The following is a 24508-nucleotide window of genomic DNA, read 5'->3' as shown; positions in this document are numbered from 1 at the left end:
GAGAGAGAGAGAGAGAGAGGACAAGATGGCGGCCGTGTCTAGCGGAGCGACCACCGCTGCTGCTGCCGCCGCGGCGGCCAGCGCCGCCGCTCCTCCAGCTCCTCCACCCGGGACCACCGCGGGGCATCACCACCCCGTCCCCGGCGTCCAGCAGCGGCCCAGCTCGGCCCACCCCCACCACCACCACCAACACCACCACGGCACCCACTCCCAACACCACCAACACCGAGGAGGGGCCACGACGCAGCCCCAGCCCCAGCCCTCGTCCTCCGGGGGCATAATAAGCAGCCGGAGCGCCGCCACGGTCCAAAGCAGCCCCGGCCCGGGACACCCTCACCCCCACCCGGCCTCCTCCTCCTCGGCCTCCCCGGCCGGCGGCCCCGCCGCTGCGGCCGACGGCAGCAGGCCCCCTCCGGCCCGGGTGGGCTCCTACGAGATCGAGCGGACCATCGGCAAGGGGAACTTCGCCGTGGTCAAGCTGGCCACGCACGTCATCACCAAGGCCAAGGTAAGGAGAGCTGAGTGGTCATCATGATGATGATAATAATAATAAACAACACACACAGTCACACACACACACACACACACACACACACACACACACACACACACACACACACACTCAGGCTTTTGATGACACTGCTTGCTGCTGCTTCTGGTGGTGCGGGGGTGTCAGTCAGTCCACCATCATCAGAGAGAGAGAGAGAGAGAGAGAGAGAGTGTGTGTTCTGGAGATTCTGGCTTTCAATTGTACATACATTATGTTTTGTTCGTGTGTTTCCACTTTTTGCTTTGGCCTGGCAATGTAAACGTATGTTTTCTCATGCCAATACTAAAGCCCTTTGAGAGAGAGGGGGAGAGAGAGAAGCAAAAATATCCCCAACAAAAACAACAAAAAAATGTTCCCCCTAGCCCTAACCAAACAGAAGCTGACTGTCAGATCAGAGTCCTGTCTGTCTGTCTGTCTGTCGGAGGTTGATGTGTTGTGATATGTGGCAGAGGAAAGAAAGAGAGGTTTGTTTATTTATTTATACTGTCAGAGTGAGAGAGAGAGGTTAGTAGCAAGTAGCAGCATTCCACTAAACCTATAGCTACTGTTAGCTAACTGGGCTAATTACAACAACAGCAGTGCTTTGCTGCTTCGCAAACTGTTTCTTTTCATGGACCGGGGGTCCAGCATCTTATACAATTTCTTCCTATCTCTTCTTGAGACTGGGACCCCTGATCTACTGTTAAAAAATAAAGCAAACCCTCTGTTTATTTAAGTCACCAACATTTGAAATGTTGGTTCTTATTACTCTCGGAGTTAGATGGCTGTGGCCTGTGGGGTAAGGGTCCATTTGTTTCCTAATCCCAACTAGCGATCATCTTATTTAGCTTGAGGGGATTACCCCTCCTGGGACCCCCCCCACACACACACACACACACACACTCACACACACACTCACACACACACACACACACACACACACACACACACACACACACACACACACACACATTGGAGCAATTGTGTCGATAAATTAACAACACATTTTCTTTACTGTTTTGTGTTTTTGCCACCTTGATACATTTTCAACCCTTACGGTCAATTAGTCAAACACAACAACAACAAACAAGCCAAAGTGTAAAAGAAATAAAGATAATAATATGTAGGCTATATATTCTTTGTCTTTGACTTTATGTTTGAGCTGACGCTCGTGTCTAAATGTACATAAAACTAGTAAGTTGTTAAGTGTTACTTTGGACGAATGTTCCTGAAAAGAGGGGATGAGTGTAACCATTAGTCATAGCTTGTTTATGTCGAGCACCGAGCTGGCGACATTACGTTTTCTTTTGTTGTGGTACGAAGGCACAACAAAACAATGCCATTATGGTACTTAATCTCATAAATTAAAGGTGGCGTAACCTTTATTTTTAGCCCCTCCTATATTCAGCTACTAGTGTCGATTCATTGACAATGAATGGAGAATTTTACGTCATAGTGTCTGAGCAAATGGGCATGATTTACGATGATAACAGAGCCCCTCACTTCACACGGGTGTGATTTTTTTGTGCTTTTTCTGCCTTTTGTTGATAGTAGACTGACAGGAAATGGGGAGAGAGATGGGGCGGGGGGGGGGGGGACGACACACACGGCAAAGGCCGTCGGGATTGGGAGTCGAACCCGCGGCACGCCGTCAGGCTAGCTCAGCAGACGGAAGTCCCTGCTTGGCACTCGGCACGGAGGCTTGGACTGGGGGCGTTAGATCAACTACAAATGATTCCCCGGGGGAGCGAGTGCGCTCCGAGAGATGATGGGTCAACTGCGCAGAACACATTTTGCATACAGTGATGTATGTGACGAATAGTAGTTCTTTAATCTTTTATTAACCCCAGTCAGGATGGGAAGCCCTTTTGGTGTTTTAAGCATTATGTTATACTTTAGCCTTTGGAAATTAGCAGATCTACAAGAGTGCCGTGCTACGAGCTTGTAGGTCTGCTATTTTTGAAAAATCGTGAAAATGTGTTGCAAATCTTTGAATATGTATTCTTTCAGAGCGAACGTTTTTAACTCGAATCTTTGAGTTGGGGGTCGGCGGCCGATTACATATATCTTTTTGGGTCCTTGACATGAAATAATTTGAGCACCACTGACAGAAACATAGTTTTTTTCATAAAACTTTTAGGATTTAGAATCCTTTTTTTGCCTCAGGTTTAAATGGGTTAAAAGCCATTATTCCATGTTGGTGAAGAAGACGTCGGAGTGGAGGCTGTGTGATTTTAAGTTTAATTTAACGGCACGGGAAAACCGCCGGTCGGAAAGTAGGGCTGCACGATTATTGCCCGAAATGTTGATTATCACAATTTATTTGGAGGATGTTGAGATCCGACATTATTCACCATTTTACTGATTTATTTATTTGACAGGGACAACAATTCTCATTAATCAACACATTAGTTTTTCACATCCATATAAATGAGACAGAAGCTAATGCTCTTCTGCAGTCCCTGAGCAGGCTCTTAAAAGTGATGATTAAACTATCCATACAAAACACATACAATACAGGAACAAAGAAACATGGTACAGGCGACAGAACAACCGCAGAGTGATGTGAGAAGTGACACCAGTGATAAGTAAATAGAGCTGATAATGACTCAGATTTGATTTGTTTTTAGCCACCTCTTCAGGTTGAATTTGAAGGTCACTTAGTTGGAGGTTGATGATATATTTATTGCCAAACAAACATGTTCCGTTTGCTCAGTTGTCAATGCTTCGCAAGGCGACACATTGTAGATCTGCCATTTTCAAAAGGGTTTTGAGCGGTGCCTAAACCGCTCCATTACGTAGCAATGTGTATGTCCCTGAGTCTGTCCATGTGTCTGTAGTGTATATCCGAGCACGGAAAGCTGCAACACGGTAACTGTCGTTTCTTGACAACATCCAGCAGTCTGGATGTTGCGGGGGCCCTCCCGGGGACCCCCACATGATACAGTTGCACTGCTCACTTCACACAGGTGTGATATTTATACATTTTTGAAAACATGAAATTGGACATTCTGCATAACGGGGTACTCTACTCAACAAGCTCAACAAGATCTACTCACTGAACATTATAATACCATTGCTGAAAATGAATAGCGCAGCGCTGGCATTACATTTAAGACGAATGCACTTGGAATGGGAAAGGGGAGAAATGGAATAGGCAGAGTTTTTTTTGCATTTCATTTGTAATCTATACCGACATTTGTGCGCAGCAACACTCTTGAAAACAAAGTATTGCATTATGGGTTTGAGGCTGACAGGCACTTTTTTATGTCAGTCAATCAATCAAGTCAACTTAATTCAAGTGGCACATGCCAAAAATAGTTTTTATATTTAAATTAAATATTCTTTAGGGGCATGTCTTGTCATGTGATCTACCTGTACAGCCTTTGTGATCTACTGGTAGATCGCAATCTACCTTTTGGGAACCTTTGTGCTAGACTAACAACTACAACAAGAGTGGCTCGAAGAGAGATCTGTGTGCTTCTGTTCTGTGTTGGACTCTATGATGTGAATCTAATCTAAGCCTCGTGCCACAACTGTTGACTGAAAACACTGTTTTCTTATTGTGCGTGTGTGTGTGTGTGTGTGTGTGTGTGTGTGTGTGCGCGCGCGCATCGACACTGTGTTGTGTTGCTCGTTGTGGTGTTGCTTACTAGACATTCTTATATCCGATCTATCGGCTACTTTTTCAATGAACCCTTACAGCGCTTTAGTTCACGATCGTCAACGTAGCTTCACTGCCTGCAGGTTTTTTCCACTAACTGTTATATACCTGGCCTAGGGGGTGCCAAGGTACACGACAAAAAACAGGGGAGTTTACCAAAGAAATAGAATTTATTAATTAAACAAAAATAGTGATGATTGAACAGAGGAAGTGTGGAGATCAGTGGTGTAGTGCGTGTATGCGTGAGTGAAAGGTATGTGTGTGCGTGTTGTATGTATTAAAGGCGTAGTGAAACGGAAATGGTGGACATTTTATTTTGAAGTTTCAGACGGTTTCAAGTAGAAACACCGCTTTGAAGTTTCTGAACCAATCAGAGCGTCGCATCCCTTCAGGCGATGGGACGGTAGCTATGCTACACGCAGTATGCATGGAGTGTGTTTGTTTACAAGTCAGATGGTCGGCCAGCTGTACCAGTTTACTGATATGTGGCTTATTTCTACCCTATAATGTTTTCAGATACATATTTTAGCGTGATGATTAAGTTTAAACCGAGTAATACACTAATCTGGATGTTATCTTGAATGGAAATAAAAACAGGATTTCTGTAATCTGTACCGGCTGTGCTGGACGGATGGGAATTAAACGGGTGAGCTTCATTTTTATTGGCTTTTATCGATGTGGGCCTCGAGTCGACACGTCATCACGCAGTACGTTTTCGTTTTCAGGAAGTAATAAAATTTAGATTTTCATGGACTATACACAAATGAGAATTTGCCCATTTCTTTCTGGCATCCATATGATGAACACGGATATGGTCTAAAAGTGTAGAAAAAAACGTATTTTTCATTTCACTACACCTTTAACAGAAATGTTGAAAAGAGTGCATGGTGAAAAAGAACAGAACTGGGGAAGCAGGCATTTATAGGGCGTCGACACCCCGAGCCCAGGTGCGAGCCACTTAAACTGATCATAATGATTAGGCTCTGCTCCCCAATCCTATTGGATAAAAAGGTTACTATAGGTTACTATAGGGTGAACAGTAAACACAACATATACCTAAACCAGACAGTGCCGTCCACTCTTCCGGTGTACCAGTGTAAATTCTTCCGCCCTCCCGTCAACACTCATCGCTCCAACTAACTGCAGCAGCCGATGAGCCATCTGTTTTTTATATCTATGCTAACGGCCCCTGTACATTATGTGTCAAAGTTTCCTTGAGCAAGACACTTCACCCCCTAACCCCCGTGGTGGCTGGTGAGTTGATGGCACAACTCTAGCGCTACCATTTCAAATTTTCAATCACATGTAACTTCGACTGTCTATTGTAGACATGTGGGCGACTGTGGCTCAGGAGGTAGAGCAGGTCGTCCAATGATCCCTGGGTCGGCGGTTCGAATCCCGGCTCCTCCTCCTCCTCCTGTCCACATGTCAAAGTGTCCTTGGGCAAGACACTGAACCCTACATTGCCTCCAATAAGTTGGTCGGTGAGAGCTCGCCACCATTGATGTGCTTCACCTCTCGATGTATGAATGAATGAACCATTGTATAAATGGCTTTGAGCACTTGGAAAAGCCGTATAAAAATGCAATTCATTATTATTAGTCAATACTGGTATTGTAAAACAATGCAGCACACCGTCCAGGGTTTCGATTACTATGCAAGTGTGGAAAGTATGGACATTTAAAGGTACAGTATATTCAGTGATTTCCACCAATCATGATCGAGCGGGGGCGGGCCTTGGTGTGTGTGCGCTGTGGGCCTGTTGCGTGTCCCCCCCACTGTGCACATCCAGGGGGTCCCTGTAACAACATATTTTCAGATGGGGGTCGGCGACCAACTACATATAATTTTTGGGGTCCTTGACATGAAATATTGAGAACCACTGATATAGAAACATGAGGTTTTTCAGAAAATTGTCATGGTTTAGAAGACATTTGTAGAATCGTCCTCATGTCTAAATGGGTTAAACTTGTCCAAATACAACACAATATTTATCTAACCAATAGCCTGAAAACCATTCACTCTTAACCTGTCTGTCTAGCCACTCTTAAACTGGTCCAAACTAAATAGAAATATATTTATCTATCCAATATCCTGCACCGTTCACTCTTAACCCAGTAAGACCTGAGACTTGAGAACTAATGGGCTGCTGACCCCCATCTGAAAATATGTTGTTCCAGGGACCCCCCCAGAAGCAAAGATATGAGTTAATTCACTGTGAAAGAATATATATTATATATGTCACATTTTTGCTGTATTCTTTCACAGCAAACATTTTAACTCAAAACTTTGCTTCAGTTCTGGGGGGGGGGGTCCCTGGAACATCATATTATAATTAATAATAATAATAATAATAATTAATAATATAATTCTTTAGGATCCTTGACATGAAATTGTTTGATATAGTAACATGGAGTTTTTCATAAAACGGTCATGATTTAGAAGACGTTTTGTAGAATCTAAATGGGTAAACCTGTCTAGCTTCCTACTCTCAGCCTCGTCCAAACTAAATACAAAGATATTTATCTGTCCAAGAAGCTAGAAAACATTACATAAAAAGAAACCTCTTAACCTGTCTAGCTACTCTCAGCCTTGTCCAAACTAAATACTACCCTCTTCACTCCTGTGTTGTATAAACACTACAGGCGGGGAGGAAAGACTCGTTTGGTATCGGCGATACGTTTACACAATAGCAGATCTTCAAGCTTCCATATCTACACGATCCACAAGCTCAGATCTACAAGCTCACGTGCAATGGTGTCACGTGCTAAGATCTGCTATTGTCCAATAGGCGAGGTATGGAATGGCTTAAAGGTAGAGTCAGTGATTTCACTTAATTCAAATATCACATTTTTTTGTTTTGTTGTGATAATCCTCTCTACTATAGAGTGTGCTGACCATATAAGGAGTTCCTCCCTGTCCCCAGTTAACCCCTGGGGGTCAAAAAACCTTAGGTTTCGTTTTTGTTCTCTATCCTGATTGGATGAAAGCTTGTGTGCCAAGGCAAAAACGAAACCTAAGGGTTTTTGACTGAAATCACTGACACCCCCTTTAAGTGAGTGGCTAATGTATGTTTTGTCTTAACCCATTTACTGTAGACCGAGGAGGACGATTCTACAAATGCCTTCTAAATCCTGGCGGTTTTCTGAAAAACCCATGTTTCTATGTCCGTCGTTCTCAAACATTTTCATGTGAAGGACCCACAAAAATATATATGTAATTGGCCGCCGACCCCCATCTGAAAATACAGTATGTTCCTCCAGGGACCCCCTAACCTGACTCCGCCAGCAGGTGGCAGCAGGGAGTTCCTCCTCCTGGTCCCTCTCTCGGGCAGAGACGATGTACTCCGAGCCGTTTCTGACCGGAGAGATATGCGGCTGTATGTGGCCGCTAGAGGCGCGATCAACGCAATACTGATGACGTATTGAAGCTCTGCCACAGTGCATCTGTGCCCCCCCCCCCCCCCCCCAGATACGTGTTAAAAACGTTCGCTCTGAAAGAATATATATTCAAAGATGTGCGCCACATTTTCAATGTGGCACTCTGTGCCGCGCTATGAGCTTGTATATATGCTATTTTTCAATAGCTAAAGTATAATATAATGCTTAAAACACCAAAAGGGGTTCCCGCCCAGAATGGGTTAACCCATTCCCAGAATGGGTTAACCATGTCCCCATGTTCTGCCCTAGTGGGACTGATTGAGGGTAGCTACTGGGACGTACTGTAAGTCGGGACTTGATCACCCCGGCTGGGTCGCCTGAGTGAGGGGTGTGATGTTCGAGAGACCCAGAACCCTGATGACCTTGGGATACATCACTGAGGATACGTCCCAGGTGCATCCATGCAATGATTGTTTTTTATTATAGTTATAGTATATAAGAAAACAATACAAATGACGCTAGTTTTGCTGTAGCTTGTAGACCTGCTATTTTCGGTGCGCGAGCATGCTTTCACAGAAGAGCGCAGCAAAACCAGGGCCACACTCTGGTTTTGCTGCCTGTCGCCCCAGCCTGTGTCCCCCGTGAGGAGGACACAGGCCCATACTACTCACCCGGGTGCCGTGGAGGGAGAGAGGGAGAGAGAGAGAGACATCAGGGTGGGCAGGTGACGTCGCTGGTTGCCCGGGGCGACACCGCTGTCTGGAAGCTTTGTGTGGTAGAAAGGCTCGTTGGCATGTGTGTGTGTGTGTGTATGTATGTGAAAGGCTTGTGTGTGTGTGTGTGTGTGCGCGCGTGCCGGTTTCCATGGTGATCACCGTGGTGTTGTAGCGGTCCCTCCTATTGGTTGAAAATAGCGATGACCAGCAGGCCTGTGTGAATCGTCGCCTACATGTCCTTCCATCCGTGGGAGAATAAGACCATCAACAAGTTCACAACATGCCGCACGTGTCCAATGCACGCACACAAACATTGACACAATGCACACACGCGCGCACACACACACACACACACACACACACACACACACACACACACACACACACACACACACACACACACACACACACACACACACACTGACGTCATGTGTTATTGTCACCATAGCACACACAGGCAGAATGTTTTGGATAAGGTCCTGTTTTGCTGACTCATGTTGGCTTACACCAGATTTTGTCTTTTGTAGTTGTCTATACTTGAGTAACCTCATGACGTCACTAGGCCTTCCGCCTCAGAGGAGAGCCTGCTTTGTGTTACTAGATCGCAGTGTGATCCGGTCGGGAGCGGATGGTATCGTTACGCCATTTTGTAGTCATTGTTTTGTAGTCATTGTTTTGACGTAACAGGATATCGTTACGTCATGTTGTAGTCATTGTTTCGTAGTCATCAGGATGGTATCGTTACGTCATGTTGTAGTCATTGTTTCGTAGTCAAACGAAAGCCTCCCCCCTGGCCAGCCGGGGCGCCTGATGGAGGGGAAAGGAACTGGTTGGAATAACGTGTTCCTTCCACGCGCTACGTCCGGCCAGGGAAATTTCCCTGGACTCCTCATGCATAGAAGGAAGCATGAGGTCAGTCCGCTGCCCCCCCAAGTTGGCAGAGGAAGTGTAGCGCCCAGGATTACATTAGATAATTGACACTGGGTGAAAAAATGGGTTGCAAAATCGTGGGATGATAAATATTGTAAAAGAAAAAAAAAGAAGTGACTGACAGTGAGCGGTCGTTTCACGTTTCTGATTTTCTGAACTAATTGTGATCAGGTGGTTAGGCGATACTGGTGACAGGCGTTTGATACTGCATGCTTTGTCTGTAAAGCCAAAAGCTACACTTAATCTGATATATTACACCAGGCCCCAGTCAATTAAATTCGGCTAACACTTTCCCTCCCATTAACTCATTTTGGGCGGGAACCCCTTTTGGTGTTTTAACTAAGCATTATGTCATACTTCTATCGATCTACACTCTCAGGTCTGCTATTTCTTTTTAAATCGTGAAAATTGCGGCACAAATCTTTGAATATATATTTATTTCGACGTCGGGCCTAAATGGGTTAATTGATGTAGAACAGCTTCCCTCCCAATCACGAGTTCCACGAGTTATGTTTTCATTGTTTAATTTGCGTTTTTAACACGTTTTAAGACTTACAGGGTTTCCATCGGACAGTGTGGGATAGGTGACGCGTTCGGATGATGTCACCGCAAAAAGATCAGTCGCACTGGCATGCAAAGGCTTCTGGGAAATTGAGGCCCATCCATCCATCTTCAATCGCTTATCCGTAGTCGGGTGGCGGGGGCAACAGCTCCACCAGAGTGTTCAATTGAGGCCCAATGCATTCCTATTGCAACGGAGGCACGCTATACGAGAGCGTTCCTCCTTCGCTCTTTTCTGATCGGCAGTTTTGATTATTTTACAAACAATCGTACCATTTTAACCCATTTTGGGGCGGGAACCCCTTTTGGTGTTAGCATTATGTTATGCTTTAGCTATTGAAAAATAGCAGATCTACAAGCTCATAGCGCACGCTACGAGCTTGTAGGTCTGCTATTTTTGAAAAAAACGAAGAACCACTGACATAGAAACACAGCTTTTTCAGAAAACTGTCAGGATGTAGAAGAACATTTTTAGAATCTGATCTCAGGTCAGAATGGGTTAAAGCGGATTTTCATGAAACGGAACGATGATGTGGGCGGGGTGGTTCTTTAAAGTTCAGTGAAAAACTAGGCGGTCACGTTCAGGATCACAATGAATTAATCCCGCAGTCAAACTGTGAAGATACTGAAGATACTGACACATTGAACAAGAAGTTATTGTGTACACTAATATGCCAGTGGTAATCTCAACCTTTCTAGGCTGCTACTCACCCAAAATAATAATTGTGGGTAACGGAAACATTTGTATGCGTCGGTCACGACTCGGGTAAAAATCCCACTTTCTTTTCCTACATTACAGATAAATAAAAGATGCTCTACAGCCGGTCTAGTTGACTTAATGTCAAAGATAGCCTGAGGTCTGCATAAGGTTCATATTGTTGTTTTCGTACGTATAGACCGCGCTGCTTATTTCTCTCGCTGCATCTGGCAAGAACGCTAGCAGTGCTGCAGGCCCAATCATGAAGTGACGATGAAAGCTGTGCGCGTGCCTGCGTGTGTATTCATTTATATTGTGGCGTCGTCACTGGCGTGTCATAAGACCCATCCATCCTTTTACATCCTTTTATCACATGGCACTGCATGGTGAACGCAGCACACACACATGCACATATTTGGTTAACAAACATCCCCAAAAGTGAAATAAATCGCACATGTTTTCCATGACCCCTCTGAACTCTGACCCATGCTTTGCTTCCTCTAGAATCTAAAAAGTGTGAATGTCTCTCTCTGCTCGAGCACGGAGTTGAGTGAGGTCACTGTCTTGTGATCGGAGGGCCTATGTGACACTTCAGGGGTGTGTGTGTGTGTGTGTGCGCGCACACGCTTAAATCTTTCAATGGAAAATTCCACAGAATCTGACAGGACTGCCCTAACGGGTAGCGCGCACACACACACACACACACACACACACACACACACGACACTGTTTCCTGGTCAGTGCTATCAGCCTCTCTGAGAGTCCTGATCATACAGACACACTGCAGACCACACAGACAGACAGAGCCTTATTTGGTGTGTTGGGTAATGGGTATACAGAGTCACCTCCACCGATTGGTTAGTGGATTCGAATGCCATACATGCATTGAAAGCACGGGACGTTTTATTGTGACGTTTGAGACATTCAGTATTGGCTGCATTCTGTGTGTTGATCACAGACGACGCGCGTTGTCCCACATGACTAACACTAAATCTACTTTTCCACTCTTTTAGTTGGAGAACTACGGCTGAGTCACCGCGGCTCAGTGACGTCATGTTGTAGTTTTAGTAAAAACAGCGGTGAGTCTCTTATCACTGCGGCTCAGTGACGTCATGTTGTAGTTTTAGTAAAAACAGCGGTGAGTCTCTTATCACTGCGGCTCAGTGACGTCATGTTGTAGTTTTAGTAAAAACAGCGGTGAGTCTCTTATCACTGTGGCTCAGTGACGTCATGTTGTAGTTTTAGTAAAAGCAGCGGTGAGTCTCTTATCACTGCGGCTCAGTGACGTCATGTTGTAGTTTTAGTAAAAACAGCGGTGAGTCTCTTATCACCGCGGCTCAGTGACGTCATGTTGTAGTTTTAGTAAAAACAGCGGTGAGTCTCTTATCACTGCGGCTCAGTGACGTCATGTTGTAGTTTTAGTAAAAACAGCGGTGAGTCTCTTATCACTGCGGTTCAGTGACGTCATGTTGTAGTTTTAGTAAAAACAGCGGTGAGTCTCTTATCACTGCGGTTCAGTGACGTCATGTTGTAGTTTTAGTAAAAACAGCGGTGAGTCTCTTATCACTGCGGCTCAGTGACGTCATGTTGTAGTTTTAGTAAAAACAGCGGTGAGTCTCTTATCACTGCGGCTCAGTGACGTCATGTAGTTATCGGTGGTCACCTTAACACCTAAAACTAGAATATGAGTAGGCCTTTAGCCCATTTAGGACGATAACGTATATGTGGCACCACTTTTGTAACCAATTATTTTAAATTTAGCTGTTGGAAAAATAGCAGATCTACCGCGCTATGAGCTTGTAGATCTGCTATATTTGTAAAATCGTGAAAACGTGTGCAAATCTTCTAATATGTATTCTTTCCCAACGAACGTTTATAACTTGTATCTTTTCTTCTGAGAGGGGGTCCCTGGAACACAACATATTTTCAGATGGGGGTGGGGGCCAAATACAATATATTTGGGGTCCTTTTAGTTTGAGAACCACTGACATAAGGTTTTTCAGAAAACTGTCATGATTTGCAAGACATTTTGTAGAATCTGGTTAGTCGACGATATTGACACTGGGTCCCGTCATGCCCTCCCAACATCATGCCAGCACAACGTCCTGCCTGTGGTGGCATCTTATCGCTTCTCTCATCACCCTGGCACGCACCTGGCACAGGGTTTTATGACCTTGGCTGGCACACACACACACACACACACACACACTCTGTGCCACTGTGGTTCCACTGCGATTTCCGTGTTTTGAAAGTATTTGCATGGCAGGAGGACTCCGTGTTCTCAGAGTAAGGAGGATACGCGGCGCGCTGTGGCAGAGTGACCGGGTGGACGACCGTACTTTACTCAGACATGCAAAAGTGTAGCTTTTCGGCGAAAATCGCCGTTTTTATCCCAAATATAGGACCTGTGTGATTCATGCAAATCCGTTAAAAAAATGTTTGGGGGGGGTGAGGGGGTCTGTGAAGCCCGAGCTCGCTGCCCGGAGAATTATCTGACAGACTACTCTCGTGAGTCACTAATGATTCTGAGCGATATTTCTGCTTGCATCTGGGCGGCATGATGTGCGCAGCCGCTGGTCGCTCCGCGGAAAAAAAACCTGTTTGTGTGGACTCGGCATGAATTTTGACACACTGTCTGTGACTCGCCAGTCGATCCATTAGTTTAGCTGCTACAGTTAGCATTAGCAACGTTAGCACTTTGCGTTATACTGTCTGTGGTGTGGACGCGCCGGCGTCAGTTTCTCTCGCTGTGTGTGTGTGTGTGTGTGTGTCTGTCTGTGTGCTCGTGTGTGTGCATGCATGCGTATGAGTAAATAAATAAAGCACGCGCGCGCGCGCGTGTGTGTGCGTGCGTGCGTGCGTGCGTGCGTGCCAGGGCTTATACTAAATGGATATATTAAAAACGAAAACATGCAGCTCAACTGTTGAATAAGGAGAGGATGTTACTCTACATGTCTTAAATTGACTAAGGCTAAAATAATGAAGTAAACTGACCCTGTTGACTAAACCATCCCAAAACATTTTATTTGTATTATAATTCATTATTTTGCCAGTGAATATAATTTTCTATTTTACATGATGTGAAGAGTGTAACTGTAAGGGATTTTGAGATGGGAGTGTGAGTGCTGGACCAGTTTCTTTCTTTAAATCACACCTGTGTGAAGTGACCCTTATCATCATACATCATCCATTCATTGTCATTTTTGTGACAATGAATGTGTAGGATTGTGTAGGACAAAAATAGCCGATATATGACAATTCATTCATTGTCAATGGCATTTAGGACACAAATCTACTGAATATAGGAGGGGCTAGTGCTCCTCGAGGGGCTAGTGCTCCTGTTGGAGTAAATTAATTGTTCTATGACTATCAGGACATGAATGTTAACATCTTGCTCAATACTGACTAGATTTGTACTGATTTAGTAAATAATCATCTGTCATTTTTGAGTGGTGCAGCCACTCAACCACACTATAGACAGCTACAGTATTTGTCCCTGTGTCTGTCCCTGGCTGGGTCCCTGTGTCCCTGGCGGTGTCCCTGTGTCCCTGTGTCACTGGGTCTGTTCCTGGCTGTGTGCCTGTGTCACTGGGTCTGTCCCTGGCTGTGTCACTGTGTCATTGGGTCTGTCCCTGGCTGTCCCTGTGTCACTAGGTCTGTCCCTGGCTGTCCCTGTGTCACTAGGTCTGTCCCTGGCTGTCCCTGTGTCACTGGGTCTGTCCCTGGCTGTCCCTGGCTGTGTCCCTGGCTGTGTCCCTGTGTCACTGGGTCTGTCCCTGGCTGTGTCCCTGGCTGTGTCCCTGTGTCACTGGGTCTGTCCCTGGCTGTCCCTGTGTCACTGGGTCTGTCCCTCGCTGTCCCTGTGTCACTGGGTCTGTCCCTGGCTGTGTCCCTGTGTCACTGGGTCTGTCCCTGGCTGTCCCTGGCTGTGTCCCTGGCTGTGTCCCTGTGTCACTGGGTCTGTCCCTGGCTGTCCCTGTGTCACTGGGTCTGTCCCTGGCTGTGTCCCTGTGTCACTGGGTCTGTCCCTGGCTGTCCCTGGCTGTGTCCCTGGCTGTGTCCCTGTGTCACTGGGTCTGTCCCTGGCTGTCCCTGTGTCACTGGGTCTGTCCCTGGCTGTCCCTGTGTCACTGGGTCTGTCCCTGGATGTGTCCCTGGCTGTGTCACTGGGTCTGTCCCTGGCTGTCCCTGTGTCACTGGGTCTGTCCCTGGCTGTCCCTGTGTCACTGGGTCTGTCCCTGGATGTGTCCCTGGCTGTGTCCCTGTGTCACTGGGTCTGTCCCTGGCTGTCCCTGTGTCACTGGGTCTGTCCCTGGCTGCCCCTGTGTCACTGGGTCTGTCCCTGGCTGTGTCCCTGGGTCCCTGGCTGTGTCCGAGCACGAAACATAGCGTTATAGCATTTGTTCACCACCAAGTGTCACTGTTGCACAGCCTAACACACAGACACACAGGCCGGGAGGAGGGCTAGTACAGTGTAGTATATACTGTCCCCCATGACACCCCCCCCCCCCCCCCCAAAGTGGGTTTAGTACCGATAAACGCTTAAAAGATTTGCGCCGCGGTTTTGCCCGCGGCACAGCGTTGGCCCCGCACACTGTCACCTTTTTCACCTTGGGCCTGTTTGCATGCCTGTTTACTAATTTAGCCATTTATCAGACGCTCTCAATCCAGAGCCACTTTTACAGTAAGCAAGAACAACACATGGTTATACATCAAATACATAGAAATAGTCATCTAGGGTCATAAACATGCTAAGAACCATTCTGAACCAACAGTAGAATATTTGTACAGTGAAGGCTATGAGTATAATTATAGTATATATACACCAGTGGTTTTCAACCCTTTTCACATCGAGGCCCATCATCTCTTTGGCATTTGAGCCACGGAACCGTCATTTGATGACATTTTATCCTCTCTGACCCAAAACGTACGCAATTCCATGCTGTATTGATGTTGGTAGTAGTGGTACCATTAGGAGAGATAACGGGCAAATGTTGACCAAAAATATCAATTCTTCTACATTCTCTTATTGTGTAGACTTCAGTGATGCAGATATTTAACTAATTATAATAATTTAACTTTTGCTCTCGAGAGTTAAAGATCAATAAGGGTCCATTTGGTTACCAACTCTCCATCATTGGGGACCATCTAGAGCCCCTCAAGGACCACTGGCTGAAAACCACTGCTATAGAGCGTCGCTACCAGGGCCCAGGAAAAGAAAAGGCCGGACAAAGAATTCGAGTTTTTCTTCTTTGTCATTATTATTTGTTTGGTCCAAAATTGTCCAATATTGTGTTTATTGTCATGATTTGTCACGACTCCAGTTGGCTTTGTCCGCGACATAACCGTTCCTTTCAACAAAATTGGTCAATTGATGCGTGTGTGTGTGCGGTCCATTGTGGAAGGCAGTGAATACAGTGAACTGGATCAGATCCAGTTCTAATAATAGACGTCAGGAACTGAAAATACACACACACACACACACACACACACACACACACACACACACGGATGTACAAGCTACATCCGCTATCTTTGAATAGCCAACGCTAAAACCAAAACAACACAAATGCTCTCCTGGTTTAAATGGATTGACCAAATCCATTTTTAATTTGTTTTTGTATTAATATTTTTGCCATTTGTAACCCAAAGCCTAAAGAATGAGTTAAATTGCACATCAGTCAGTCGCACGCCCACACAATAGCCGATCTACAAACTAGTGAGCTTGTAGATCGCCTATTTTTGTCTCCACCAGGTCGAAGGCATGGGGAGTGAGTAGGTTTGGCCCTCTGTCCGTGCGTGCGTCCGTCTGTTACCAGCTAATCTCCGGTACCGATAGCACTTTTCTGTATGGACTGTCAATCAGATAGGACTTTTCTGTTTGGATGTATGGACTGTCAATGGCAAAGAAACTGCGGCTAGTTGCCAGAACTTGCCACCCTGTCATTAACGTCATGGCAAGATGGACCATATCATGCCGTGTGCATGTGGTCTATTCGGGTTCACATTGCATGTCTTGCAAGGACAAGTAAAGTAATGTCCATTTCTCAAATTCTACTATACTTCTGGGGACATCTGGCTAGTTAGTACTGCAAGTGCGCACACAGTGCACGCACGCATGCACGCATGTTGCAAATGCACTGATGCTAAACGCACGCACAGTCACTCATAAACACACACACACATACACACACACACACACACACACTGCACTCTCAGATTTTGCTCATTAAATTCACGCTCTTCTTGTTAATTAAATCTGCCCTCTTGTTCCCCTAAGTGGCAAAGAAAACATGACCAAATAATTTATGGGGGACTAAGGAGCCCTTTTCTATGGCAGCGCTTCTCAAAGTGGTCGGGATGTACCATTATGACCGATCTCCGATTATTTGCAGGGTCATATCTGCCGATACCAATTCTGATATTATACACAATAGGACCACAATGGAAACAACCCTAGGGGCTTGACCCAAAAGCCTGTTAATAAAGTATTCAATCAATCAATAAATAATCTATACTCTTTTTCAAGTGTTTTGTTTTCACAACTGAATGACTGACAATACACAGTTTATTTTACTTACATTTTTGATAAATATTTGATTTGGCTTTTGTTCTAGACTAGACACGTTTGATTTATATTGAACTGTGTCGCTTTGTATATCCGTTCGTTGACGTAATTCATGTCATTGCATGACTTCCGTTGACAATGAATGGTAGACTTCACTGCACCTTCGTATCTTCACGTCGCTGGCTTCCACTCGCTCCAGAGGGACACTACATCTGTAGGGCGGCTGTGGCTCAGGAGGTAGAGCAGGTCGTCCAATGATCCCTGGGTCGGCGGTTCGAGTCCCGGCTCCTCCTGTCCACATGTCGAGGTGTCCTTTGGGCAAGACACTGAACCCCACACTGCCTCCAATGAGTGGGTCGGTGTGAGCTCGCCATCGTCTGTGTGTGAATGTGGGAAGTGAGGATGCTGGTGTCGACTGTTCGCCGCTTCACCTCCCAATGTATGAATGAATGAACCATTGGAAAGCGCTTTGAGCACATGGAAAAGCGCTATAAAAATGCAATTCATTATATTTCCACACTCGCTCCAGAGGGCCACATTGTATATTACTGTCGTAGCAAATATAGCCGATCTACAAGCTCAATTGTCCCTCATCAAACCCCGTACACTCGAAAAATCGGAAGAACGACTGACATAGAAACATAGATTTTTCAGAAAACTGTCAGGAAGGATGTAGAAGACATTTATAGAATCTGATCTCAGGTCAAAATGGGTTAACCTCTCTCTCTCTCTCGTCCCCCCTCCTCCTCCCCCCACTAGGTGGCGATAAAGATCGTCGATAAGACTCAGCTGGACGATGAGAACTTGAAGAAGATCTTCAGAGAGGTTCAGATCATGAAGATGTTGAGACACCCTCACATCATCAGGCTGTACCAGGTACGCACGCACGCACACCAGTGTTTCACTCACATGCATTTGGCTTCAAAGGGACACATGATTTATCAATATAATTGACATGTTTTTGTTAAATACAGTGTTGGAGTGCTAATAGCTGTATATTGTGATAATGGTTAATCGTTGCTATAGAACAGAAGGCGTTTTAGTTCAGGTCGGGATACCAGTTGTATCCAATTAGGAGAGAGAACTGACACAGGAAACATGATAAACAATTGTGACATTGGAAGTGATTTCATATAATGGGTGTGTGTGTGTGTGTGTGTGTGTCTGTGTGTGTGTGTGTGTGGTGGGTGTGTGTGTGTGCGCGCGTGGTGCGTGTGGCTCTAGGTGATGGAGACAGAGAGAATGATCTACCTGGTGACGGAGTACGCCAGTGGAGGAGAGATATTCGGTAAGACCATCGTAGACCTCCTTTCATCTCTGTTCCATGTCGTATACGCTTTGGCTTTGTCTGAAACCAACCAATAATGCCCTCCAGAAACACGCGGGAAAACATCATGGTTTTTTAGGCACTTTTGAGGACAACTACATTTTCCTTCAAGTACATTTTTGTCCTAAGGACATGTCCCATTCACTTGTCCTAAGGACAAGTACATGTCCCATTCACTTGTCCTAAGGACAAGTACATGTCCCATTCACTTGTCCGGGCACAAAAGTCACTTGTCCGAAACAGTGGAGATATTTTTGACTACGTTTTCTGCCAGAACTTTCAAATGGATATGAAACTAAACTAGTCTCTTAACCCATTCTGGGCGGCATTATGTTGTGCTTTATAGCTATTGAAAAATAGCAGATCTAGCTATTTTTGAAAAATCGAAGAACTGACACGACTGACACAGCTTTTTCTGAAAACTGTCCATCAATCGGCATGCATATACTTCTATCTCAGTAGACCGGGGACGTCTATTTGCTGAATTGTGCATAAAACTTTATTCAAACTGTTCTCTAGGCCAGAGGCGATTACATGATTTATTCCCCCCCACTGTGTGACTAATAAACAAAGTGCTTTCTAATGATCCATAAATTACAAAAACAAGCTAAATCTTTTGAGATGATCTTTGACATTTGTGATCGATTCAATATCTCAATTAATCCTATAATAATAATAATAATCTTTATTGTCCCGAAGGATATTTGTCTTCACAATCTGTTCAACAGTTCAACACCCACATCAAAAACAACACAGAGCACATGACACCAAGACAGTACAGAGGTCCCCACTGTGTACAGAACCATCCTATTGGCGGGGCAGTTTGTTTAATGCCGCGATGGCTGAGGGGACAAAACTCCTACTAAAACGGACCTTTTTCCAGGGCAAGGTTCTGTATCTTTGTCCAGATGGCATGAGGTTAAAGAAACGATACAGAGGATGGTCAGTGTCATTTGATATCGAGAGTGCTAGTCGTGTGATGGCGTTATTGTTCATATCAGAAAGTGTGGGTGTAGAAAGTCCGATGATTTTGGAAGCAATACGGGTGATACTGAAAAGTTTGTTCCTGTATTGGCATGGACAATATGGTGTAGAAACATGCAGAACAGTACAACAGAACAGGTTGAATAATGCTTTTGTACAATAATAGCAGAAGATGAGGAGCAACAGATAATGATCTTAGTTTACGGATTACATGGAGTCTTTGCTGAAAGCGTGACTGGATAGATGTAATGTGTTGATCAAACCTAAGTCTATTGTCCAGTGTGAGTCCAAGATATGTGAAGCTGTCAACCTGTTCTATTGTTTTACCATTAATGAGGAGTGGGTTAAGTCCAGTGTGGGTTGTTGTTTCAATGACCAGTTCTTTTGTTTTGACCACATTCAACTCTAGGTAGTTGTCAGTGCACCACTGTGTGAAATGAGAAATGGTATTCTGATAGACCGTAATAGAGTTATTGTCATGGAGCAGTCCGAGAATGGCAGTGTCATCAGAGTATTTAAAGTATGTGATGTTAGTGGGTGAGGGGCTAATACAGTCATTTGTGTACAGAGTGTAGAGGAAGGGGCTGACGACACAGCCTTGAGGGGCCCCTGTGTTGGTGATGGCAGTTGATGAAAATGATGTACCTACTTTAACTGTTTGTGGTCTATTGCTCAAGAAGCTGTGAGTCCAGTGTATGAGAAGTGGGGGGATGTTGAGCTGATGCAGTTTCTTGATCATATGATGGCGTTGAATCGTGTTAAAGGCAGAACTAAAGTCAACAAAAAGAATAATGGCAAAATTGTCCGAAGATGAATCCATGTTTTGGTGAAGGTTATGAAGGAGGCATGCCACAGCATCCTCTGTCCCCCTATGAACCGTTTTTATTTTACGCCCGTGTGTTTGTGTGTGTGTGTGTGTGTGTGTGTGTGTGTGTGTGTGTGTGTGTGTGTGTGTGATGTGTATGTGTATGTGTGTGTGTCTGTGATGTGTGCGCGCGTCGCAGACCACCTGGTGGCTCACGGGCGCATGGCGGAGAAGGACGCCAGGAGGAAGTTCAAGCAGATCGTGGCGGCGGTTCATTTCTGCCACTGTCGGAACATCGTCCACCGAGACCTGAAGGCCGAGAACCTCCTGCTGGACCACAACCTCAACATCAAGATTGCAGGTGTGTGTGCACGTGTGTGTGTGTGTGTGTGTGTGTGTGTGTGTGTGTGTGTGTGTGTGTGCGGGGGTGTGCGCTCTCACACGGTAAATTAGAGACAGCTCGTCGTTTAGCGACGACACAATGAGTTACTTAGAGACTGATTTTCCCCCGCGGGATGATGAAGGTATCACTCTATCTAGTAGTATCTACTATGGGAAGGCTTGTTGTCTTCTTGCGCTTAAGTGCATAAAGACGTTTTATAAATCTATTAAGGGTAATTATGTCAATCTAATCTCAAGTCTAAAGCGTAGTAATCAAAGCTATGTTTAGCACGGTGAATGTAAATCTAATCTGCTTTTATGTGAGTCGACTGTGATGATAGATGGTGGAAACTAAGTTAAGTACAGTTAACAGTTAAGTGTTGTATAGTGTGTGTGTGTGTGTGTCTGTGTGTGTGTGTGTGTGTGCGCGTGCACGACTTCAACTGCAGTGAAAGTTGTCCTGTGTTGAGCCAGCTGATCACTCTGTTTCACATTCCATGTACACAAATGCTGCTATCAGGCAGTGTTGTTTTATAATTCACCATCAAAGCTAGACTGCTATAGTCTGAGGATAATTATGCGCCTGACATCATCATACCCGGACGTTATGCGGGAATGCCAAACAGAAAAGCCCACCTCGATCTGCCATTCACTTTATGCATACCCTCTATTATACAACAGGTCGTTTTGGGGAAGCAATCTGATTGGTTGAAACCGCTTTCGAGCTGTGCTTAAACCACATTATTTCAACGCCTAATCAAAACAAGCAATCCAGCCGTGCTTTTCTCTCTGAGCGCAGCAGACTCGGTGGCTAGACTAGCTAGTTTCTTCTTGGGACATGTGTGGTCGTAGTGGCTACATCTGATATTGAAAAAATATTGTTTTTCAGGGATTCTCTTAATTTTAAGGGTAACTGTTGTCTAATTGCAATATTACACGATTGGGTGTTCTTTAACGTCATTAATGGACTTCTGCGATACCTTTCGGTATCTGCGGGCTAGTTCCTACGGCACCGGCGCAGGCATTGCATTAATGACGATAAAGAACACCCTCTCGTGTAATATTTCTTAAGTATTAACCAACCAAGTACAATCTGTCAATCTGCTATCCCGACATCCACACTGCACTCAACCCCTAGAAACCATTGCACACTCTGAACAACCCCTAGAAACCATCGCACACTCTGAACAACACCTAGAATCTATCGCACACATCACATAACGATGGATGTAGTGCATACAAAAATCTGTGTATTGCTCGCCACGACCGCCATTGTTGGCCTAGTGTCTGACGCAGTTCAAAAATATATGCCATCCAGTGCAGCAATGTATAAACATGTGAGAAGAGTGTTACCGGATTGTTAACCTCTCTCTCTCTCTCCAGACTTTGGCTTCAGTAACCTGTTCTCTCGTGGTCAGCTGTTGAAGACGTGGTGTGGCAGTCCCCCCTACGCTGCTCCGGAACTCTTCGAGGGCAAAGAGTACGACGGACCCAAAGTAGACATCTGGGTGAGTCTAGTTAGGACGGGCCTAAAGTAGACATCTGGGTGAGTCTAGTTAGGACGGGCCCAAAGTAGACATCTGGGTGAGTCTAGTTAGGACGGACCCAAAGTAGACATCTGGGTGAGTCTAGTTAGGACGGGCCTAAAGTAGACATCTGGGTGAGTCTAGTTAGGACGGGCCCAAAGTAGACATCTGGGTGAGTCTAGTTAGGACGGGCCTAAAGTAGACATCTGGGTGAGTCTAGTTAGGACGGGCCTAAAGTAGACATCTGGGTGAGTCTAGTTAGGACGGACCCAAAGTAGACATCTGGGTGAGTCTAGTTAGGACGGTCCCAAAGTAGACATCTGGGTGAGTCTAGTTAGGACGGGCCTAAAGTAGACATCTGGGTGAGTCTAGTTAGGACGGGCCCAAAGTAGACATCTGGGTGAGTCTAGTTAGGACGGGCCTAAAGTAGACATCTGGGTGAGTCTAGTTAGGACGGGCCTAAAGTAGACATCTGGGTGAGTCTAGTTAGGACGGGCCTAAAGTAGACATCTGGGTGAGTCTAGTTAGGACGGACCTAAGTCCGCAACGCATTGTGAGCTCGTAGATTCTCTAGACCAGGGGTTCTTAACCCGTGGGTCGCATTTTCTTTTGCAAATGAATGGCTGGAAAATGGAAATGAAGAGTGTACATAGTACACATAGTACATGCATACATTTTCTTAATGATTATATCTGGTTTCAGTATTCATTCATTTATGATATATTTTCTCTATTATTAAGGTTATTTCTGCAGTCAGTTTGTATTGGTGGTGGTGGGGAGGGGGGCAGGGCGGGGGTCGCCATACATGTCCAAAGCCTTTCCGGGGGTCCCCAGCCAAAAACGTTGAGAACCCCTGTGCTCTAGACCCACACGCAGCCAAGCATAAACATGACTTGTCTTTTAGTTCTAATGTTCATGATAAAAATAGCACAAATCTTTTCTACTCGGTCTGTGTCTCTCATAAGGAGGGCTGTTCAGAAACCCGTCGACAAAATCAACACTGGTCCCAATCTACGCTAATTGATTGTCTTCCTGTGTGTGTGTGTGTGTGTGTGTGTGTGTGTGCGTGTGTGTGCGTGCGTGTGTGTGTGTGTGTGTGTGTGTGTGTGTGTGTGTGTGTGTGTGTGTGTGTGTGCGTGTGTGTGTGTGTGCGCGCCTGTGTGTGTGTTTGTGCGTGCCCCTCCAGAGCCTGGGTGTGGTGCTGTACGTGTTGGTGTGTGGCGCTCTGCCCTTCGATGGAAGCACCTTACAGAACCTCCGCGCTCGCGTCCTCAGTGGGAAGTTCCGCATCCCCTTCTTCATGTCCACAGGTGAGCCACGGACCTTCTTCATGTCCACAGGTGAGCCACGGTCCTTCTTCATGTCCACAGGTGAGCCACGGACCTTCTTCATGTCCACAGGTGAGCCACGGACGGACCTTCTTCATGTCCACAGGTAGCCACGGACCACCCCCTAGCCACGGACCACCCCCTAGCCACGGACCACCCCCTAGCCACGGACCACCCCCTAGCCACGGACCTCCGTCTGATGAGATTTAGCCTCGCAAAACACTCACAACTTGTTGTCGCTGGATAAGATTCATTCCATGCTGTATTGATGGTGATACCATTAGGAGAGATAACAATCAAACGTTGATCAAAATAACAATATTCTTCTAGATTCTCTAATTGTGTAGACTTCTTGTAAATTAAGTAATGCAGATGTTTAACAATAACTTAACTTGGCGAAGGCGGGGTTGGCGAAAGGGCCTTTCTGTGTGGACTTTGCATGTTCTCCCCGTGTCCCCTAGGGTAGGTATACCCTCACAAAAAACATGCAGTAATCCTGGTCTCTAAACTGCCTCCCCCTGGCCAGCCGGGGCGCCTGATGGAGGGGAAAGGAACTGGTTGGAATAACGTGTTCCTTCCACGCGCTACGTCCAACCAGGGGAACTCCCCCCTGTCAGGTGCAAAGGAGCAACTTGGACACTCAGGCATGAAGGAAGCATGAGTTCAAGTCCGTTGCTCTCCCCAGGTTGGTGGAGGGTGTGTAGAGCCCAGGATCACATTAGATGATTGACACAGGGGTGAAAAATGGATTACAAAATCGTTGGATAAAAAAAAATATATATATAAAAAAAACAATAACTTAACTTGTGGCCCCGTCGTGAGAATGATTTCTGTATGTGTCTCTCTATGTCCCTTTATTCCAATACATGGACTTCTGTGTCAGGCATCCCCGTATATGGAGTGTTGTGAGGTCAGAACAGGCCAGCTCCATATATGGACGCTGGGCAGGGCACCCCGTCCAGAGCCCTGTTTGAATTTGAAGTGTGCAGTCTCTCACGTTCGACACATGCAGACTAACTGCATTCATTCCCTGTGGGGGAAAGTTAAACCGCCACAAAAAGCTTCCATGGTGTGACGTCATCGGACTCCAAAAACACGCTGGCTTTATCGGC

The 24508-nt window shown here is 45.7% G+C and overlaps 1 protein-coding gene across 1 annotated transcript in view; it reads left to right on the top strand.

Annotated features, from left to right (window-relative positions):
- sik3 (SIK family kinase 3) overlaps positions 1 to 24508 on the top strand; it is a 57445-nt gene continuing 32937 nt past the window's right edge. Inside the window, exons 1-6 of the mRNA XM_080773102.1 lie at positions 1 to 508; positions 17805 to 17921; positions 18270 to 18333; positions 20361 to 20522; positions 21926 to 22050; positions 23255 to 23378. Of these exons, the coding sequence (XP_080629228.1) occupies positions 26 to 508; positions 17805 to 17921; positions 18270 to 18333; positions 20361 to 20522; positions 21926 to 22050; positions 23255 to 23378 (1075 nt within the window). The 5' untranslated portion in view covers positions 1 to 25. The remainder of the gene's footprint in view (positions 509 to 17804; positions 17922 to 18269; positions 18334 to 20360; positions 20523 to 21925; positions 22051 to 23254; positions 23379 to 24508) is intronic.

This window comes from Protomyctophum bolini, assembly GCF_963924005.1.
Source record: "Protomyctophum bolini genome assembly, chromosome: 9".
Lineage (NCBI taxonomy): Eukaryota > Metazoa > Chordata > Actinopteri > Myctophiformes > Myctophidae > Protomyctophum > Protomyctophum bolini.
The sequence above is the reverse complement of the archived record's forward strand: the minus strand, read 5'-3'. Positions and strand labels throughout refer to the sequence as shown.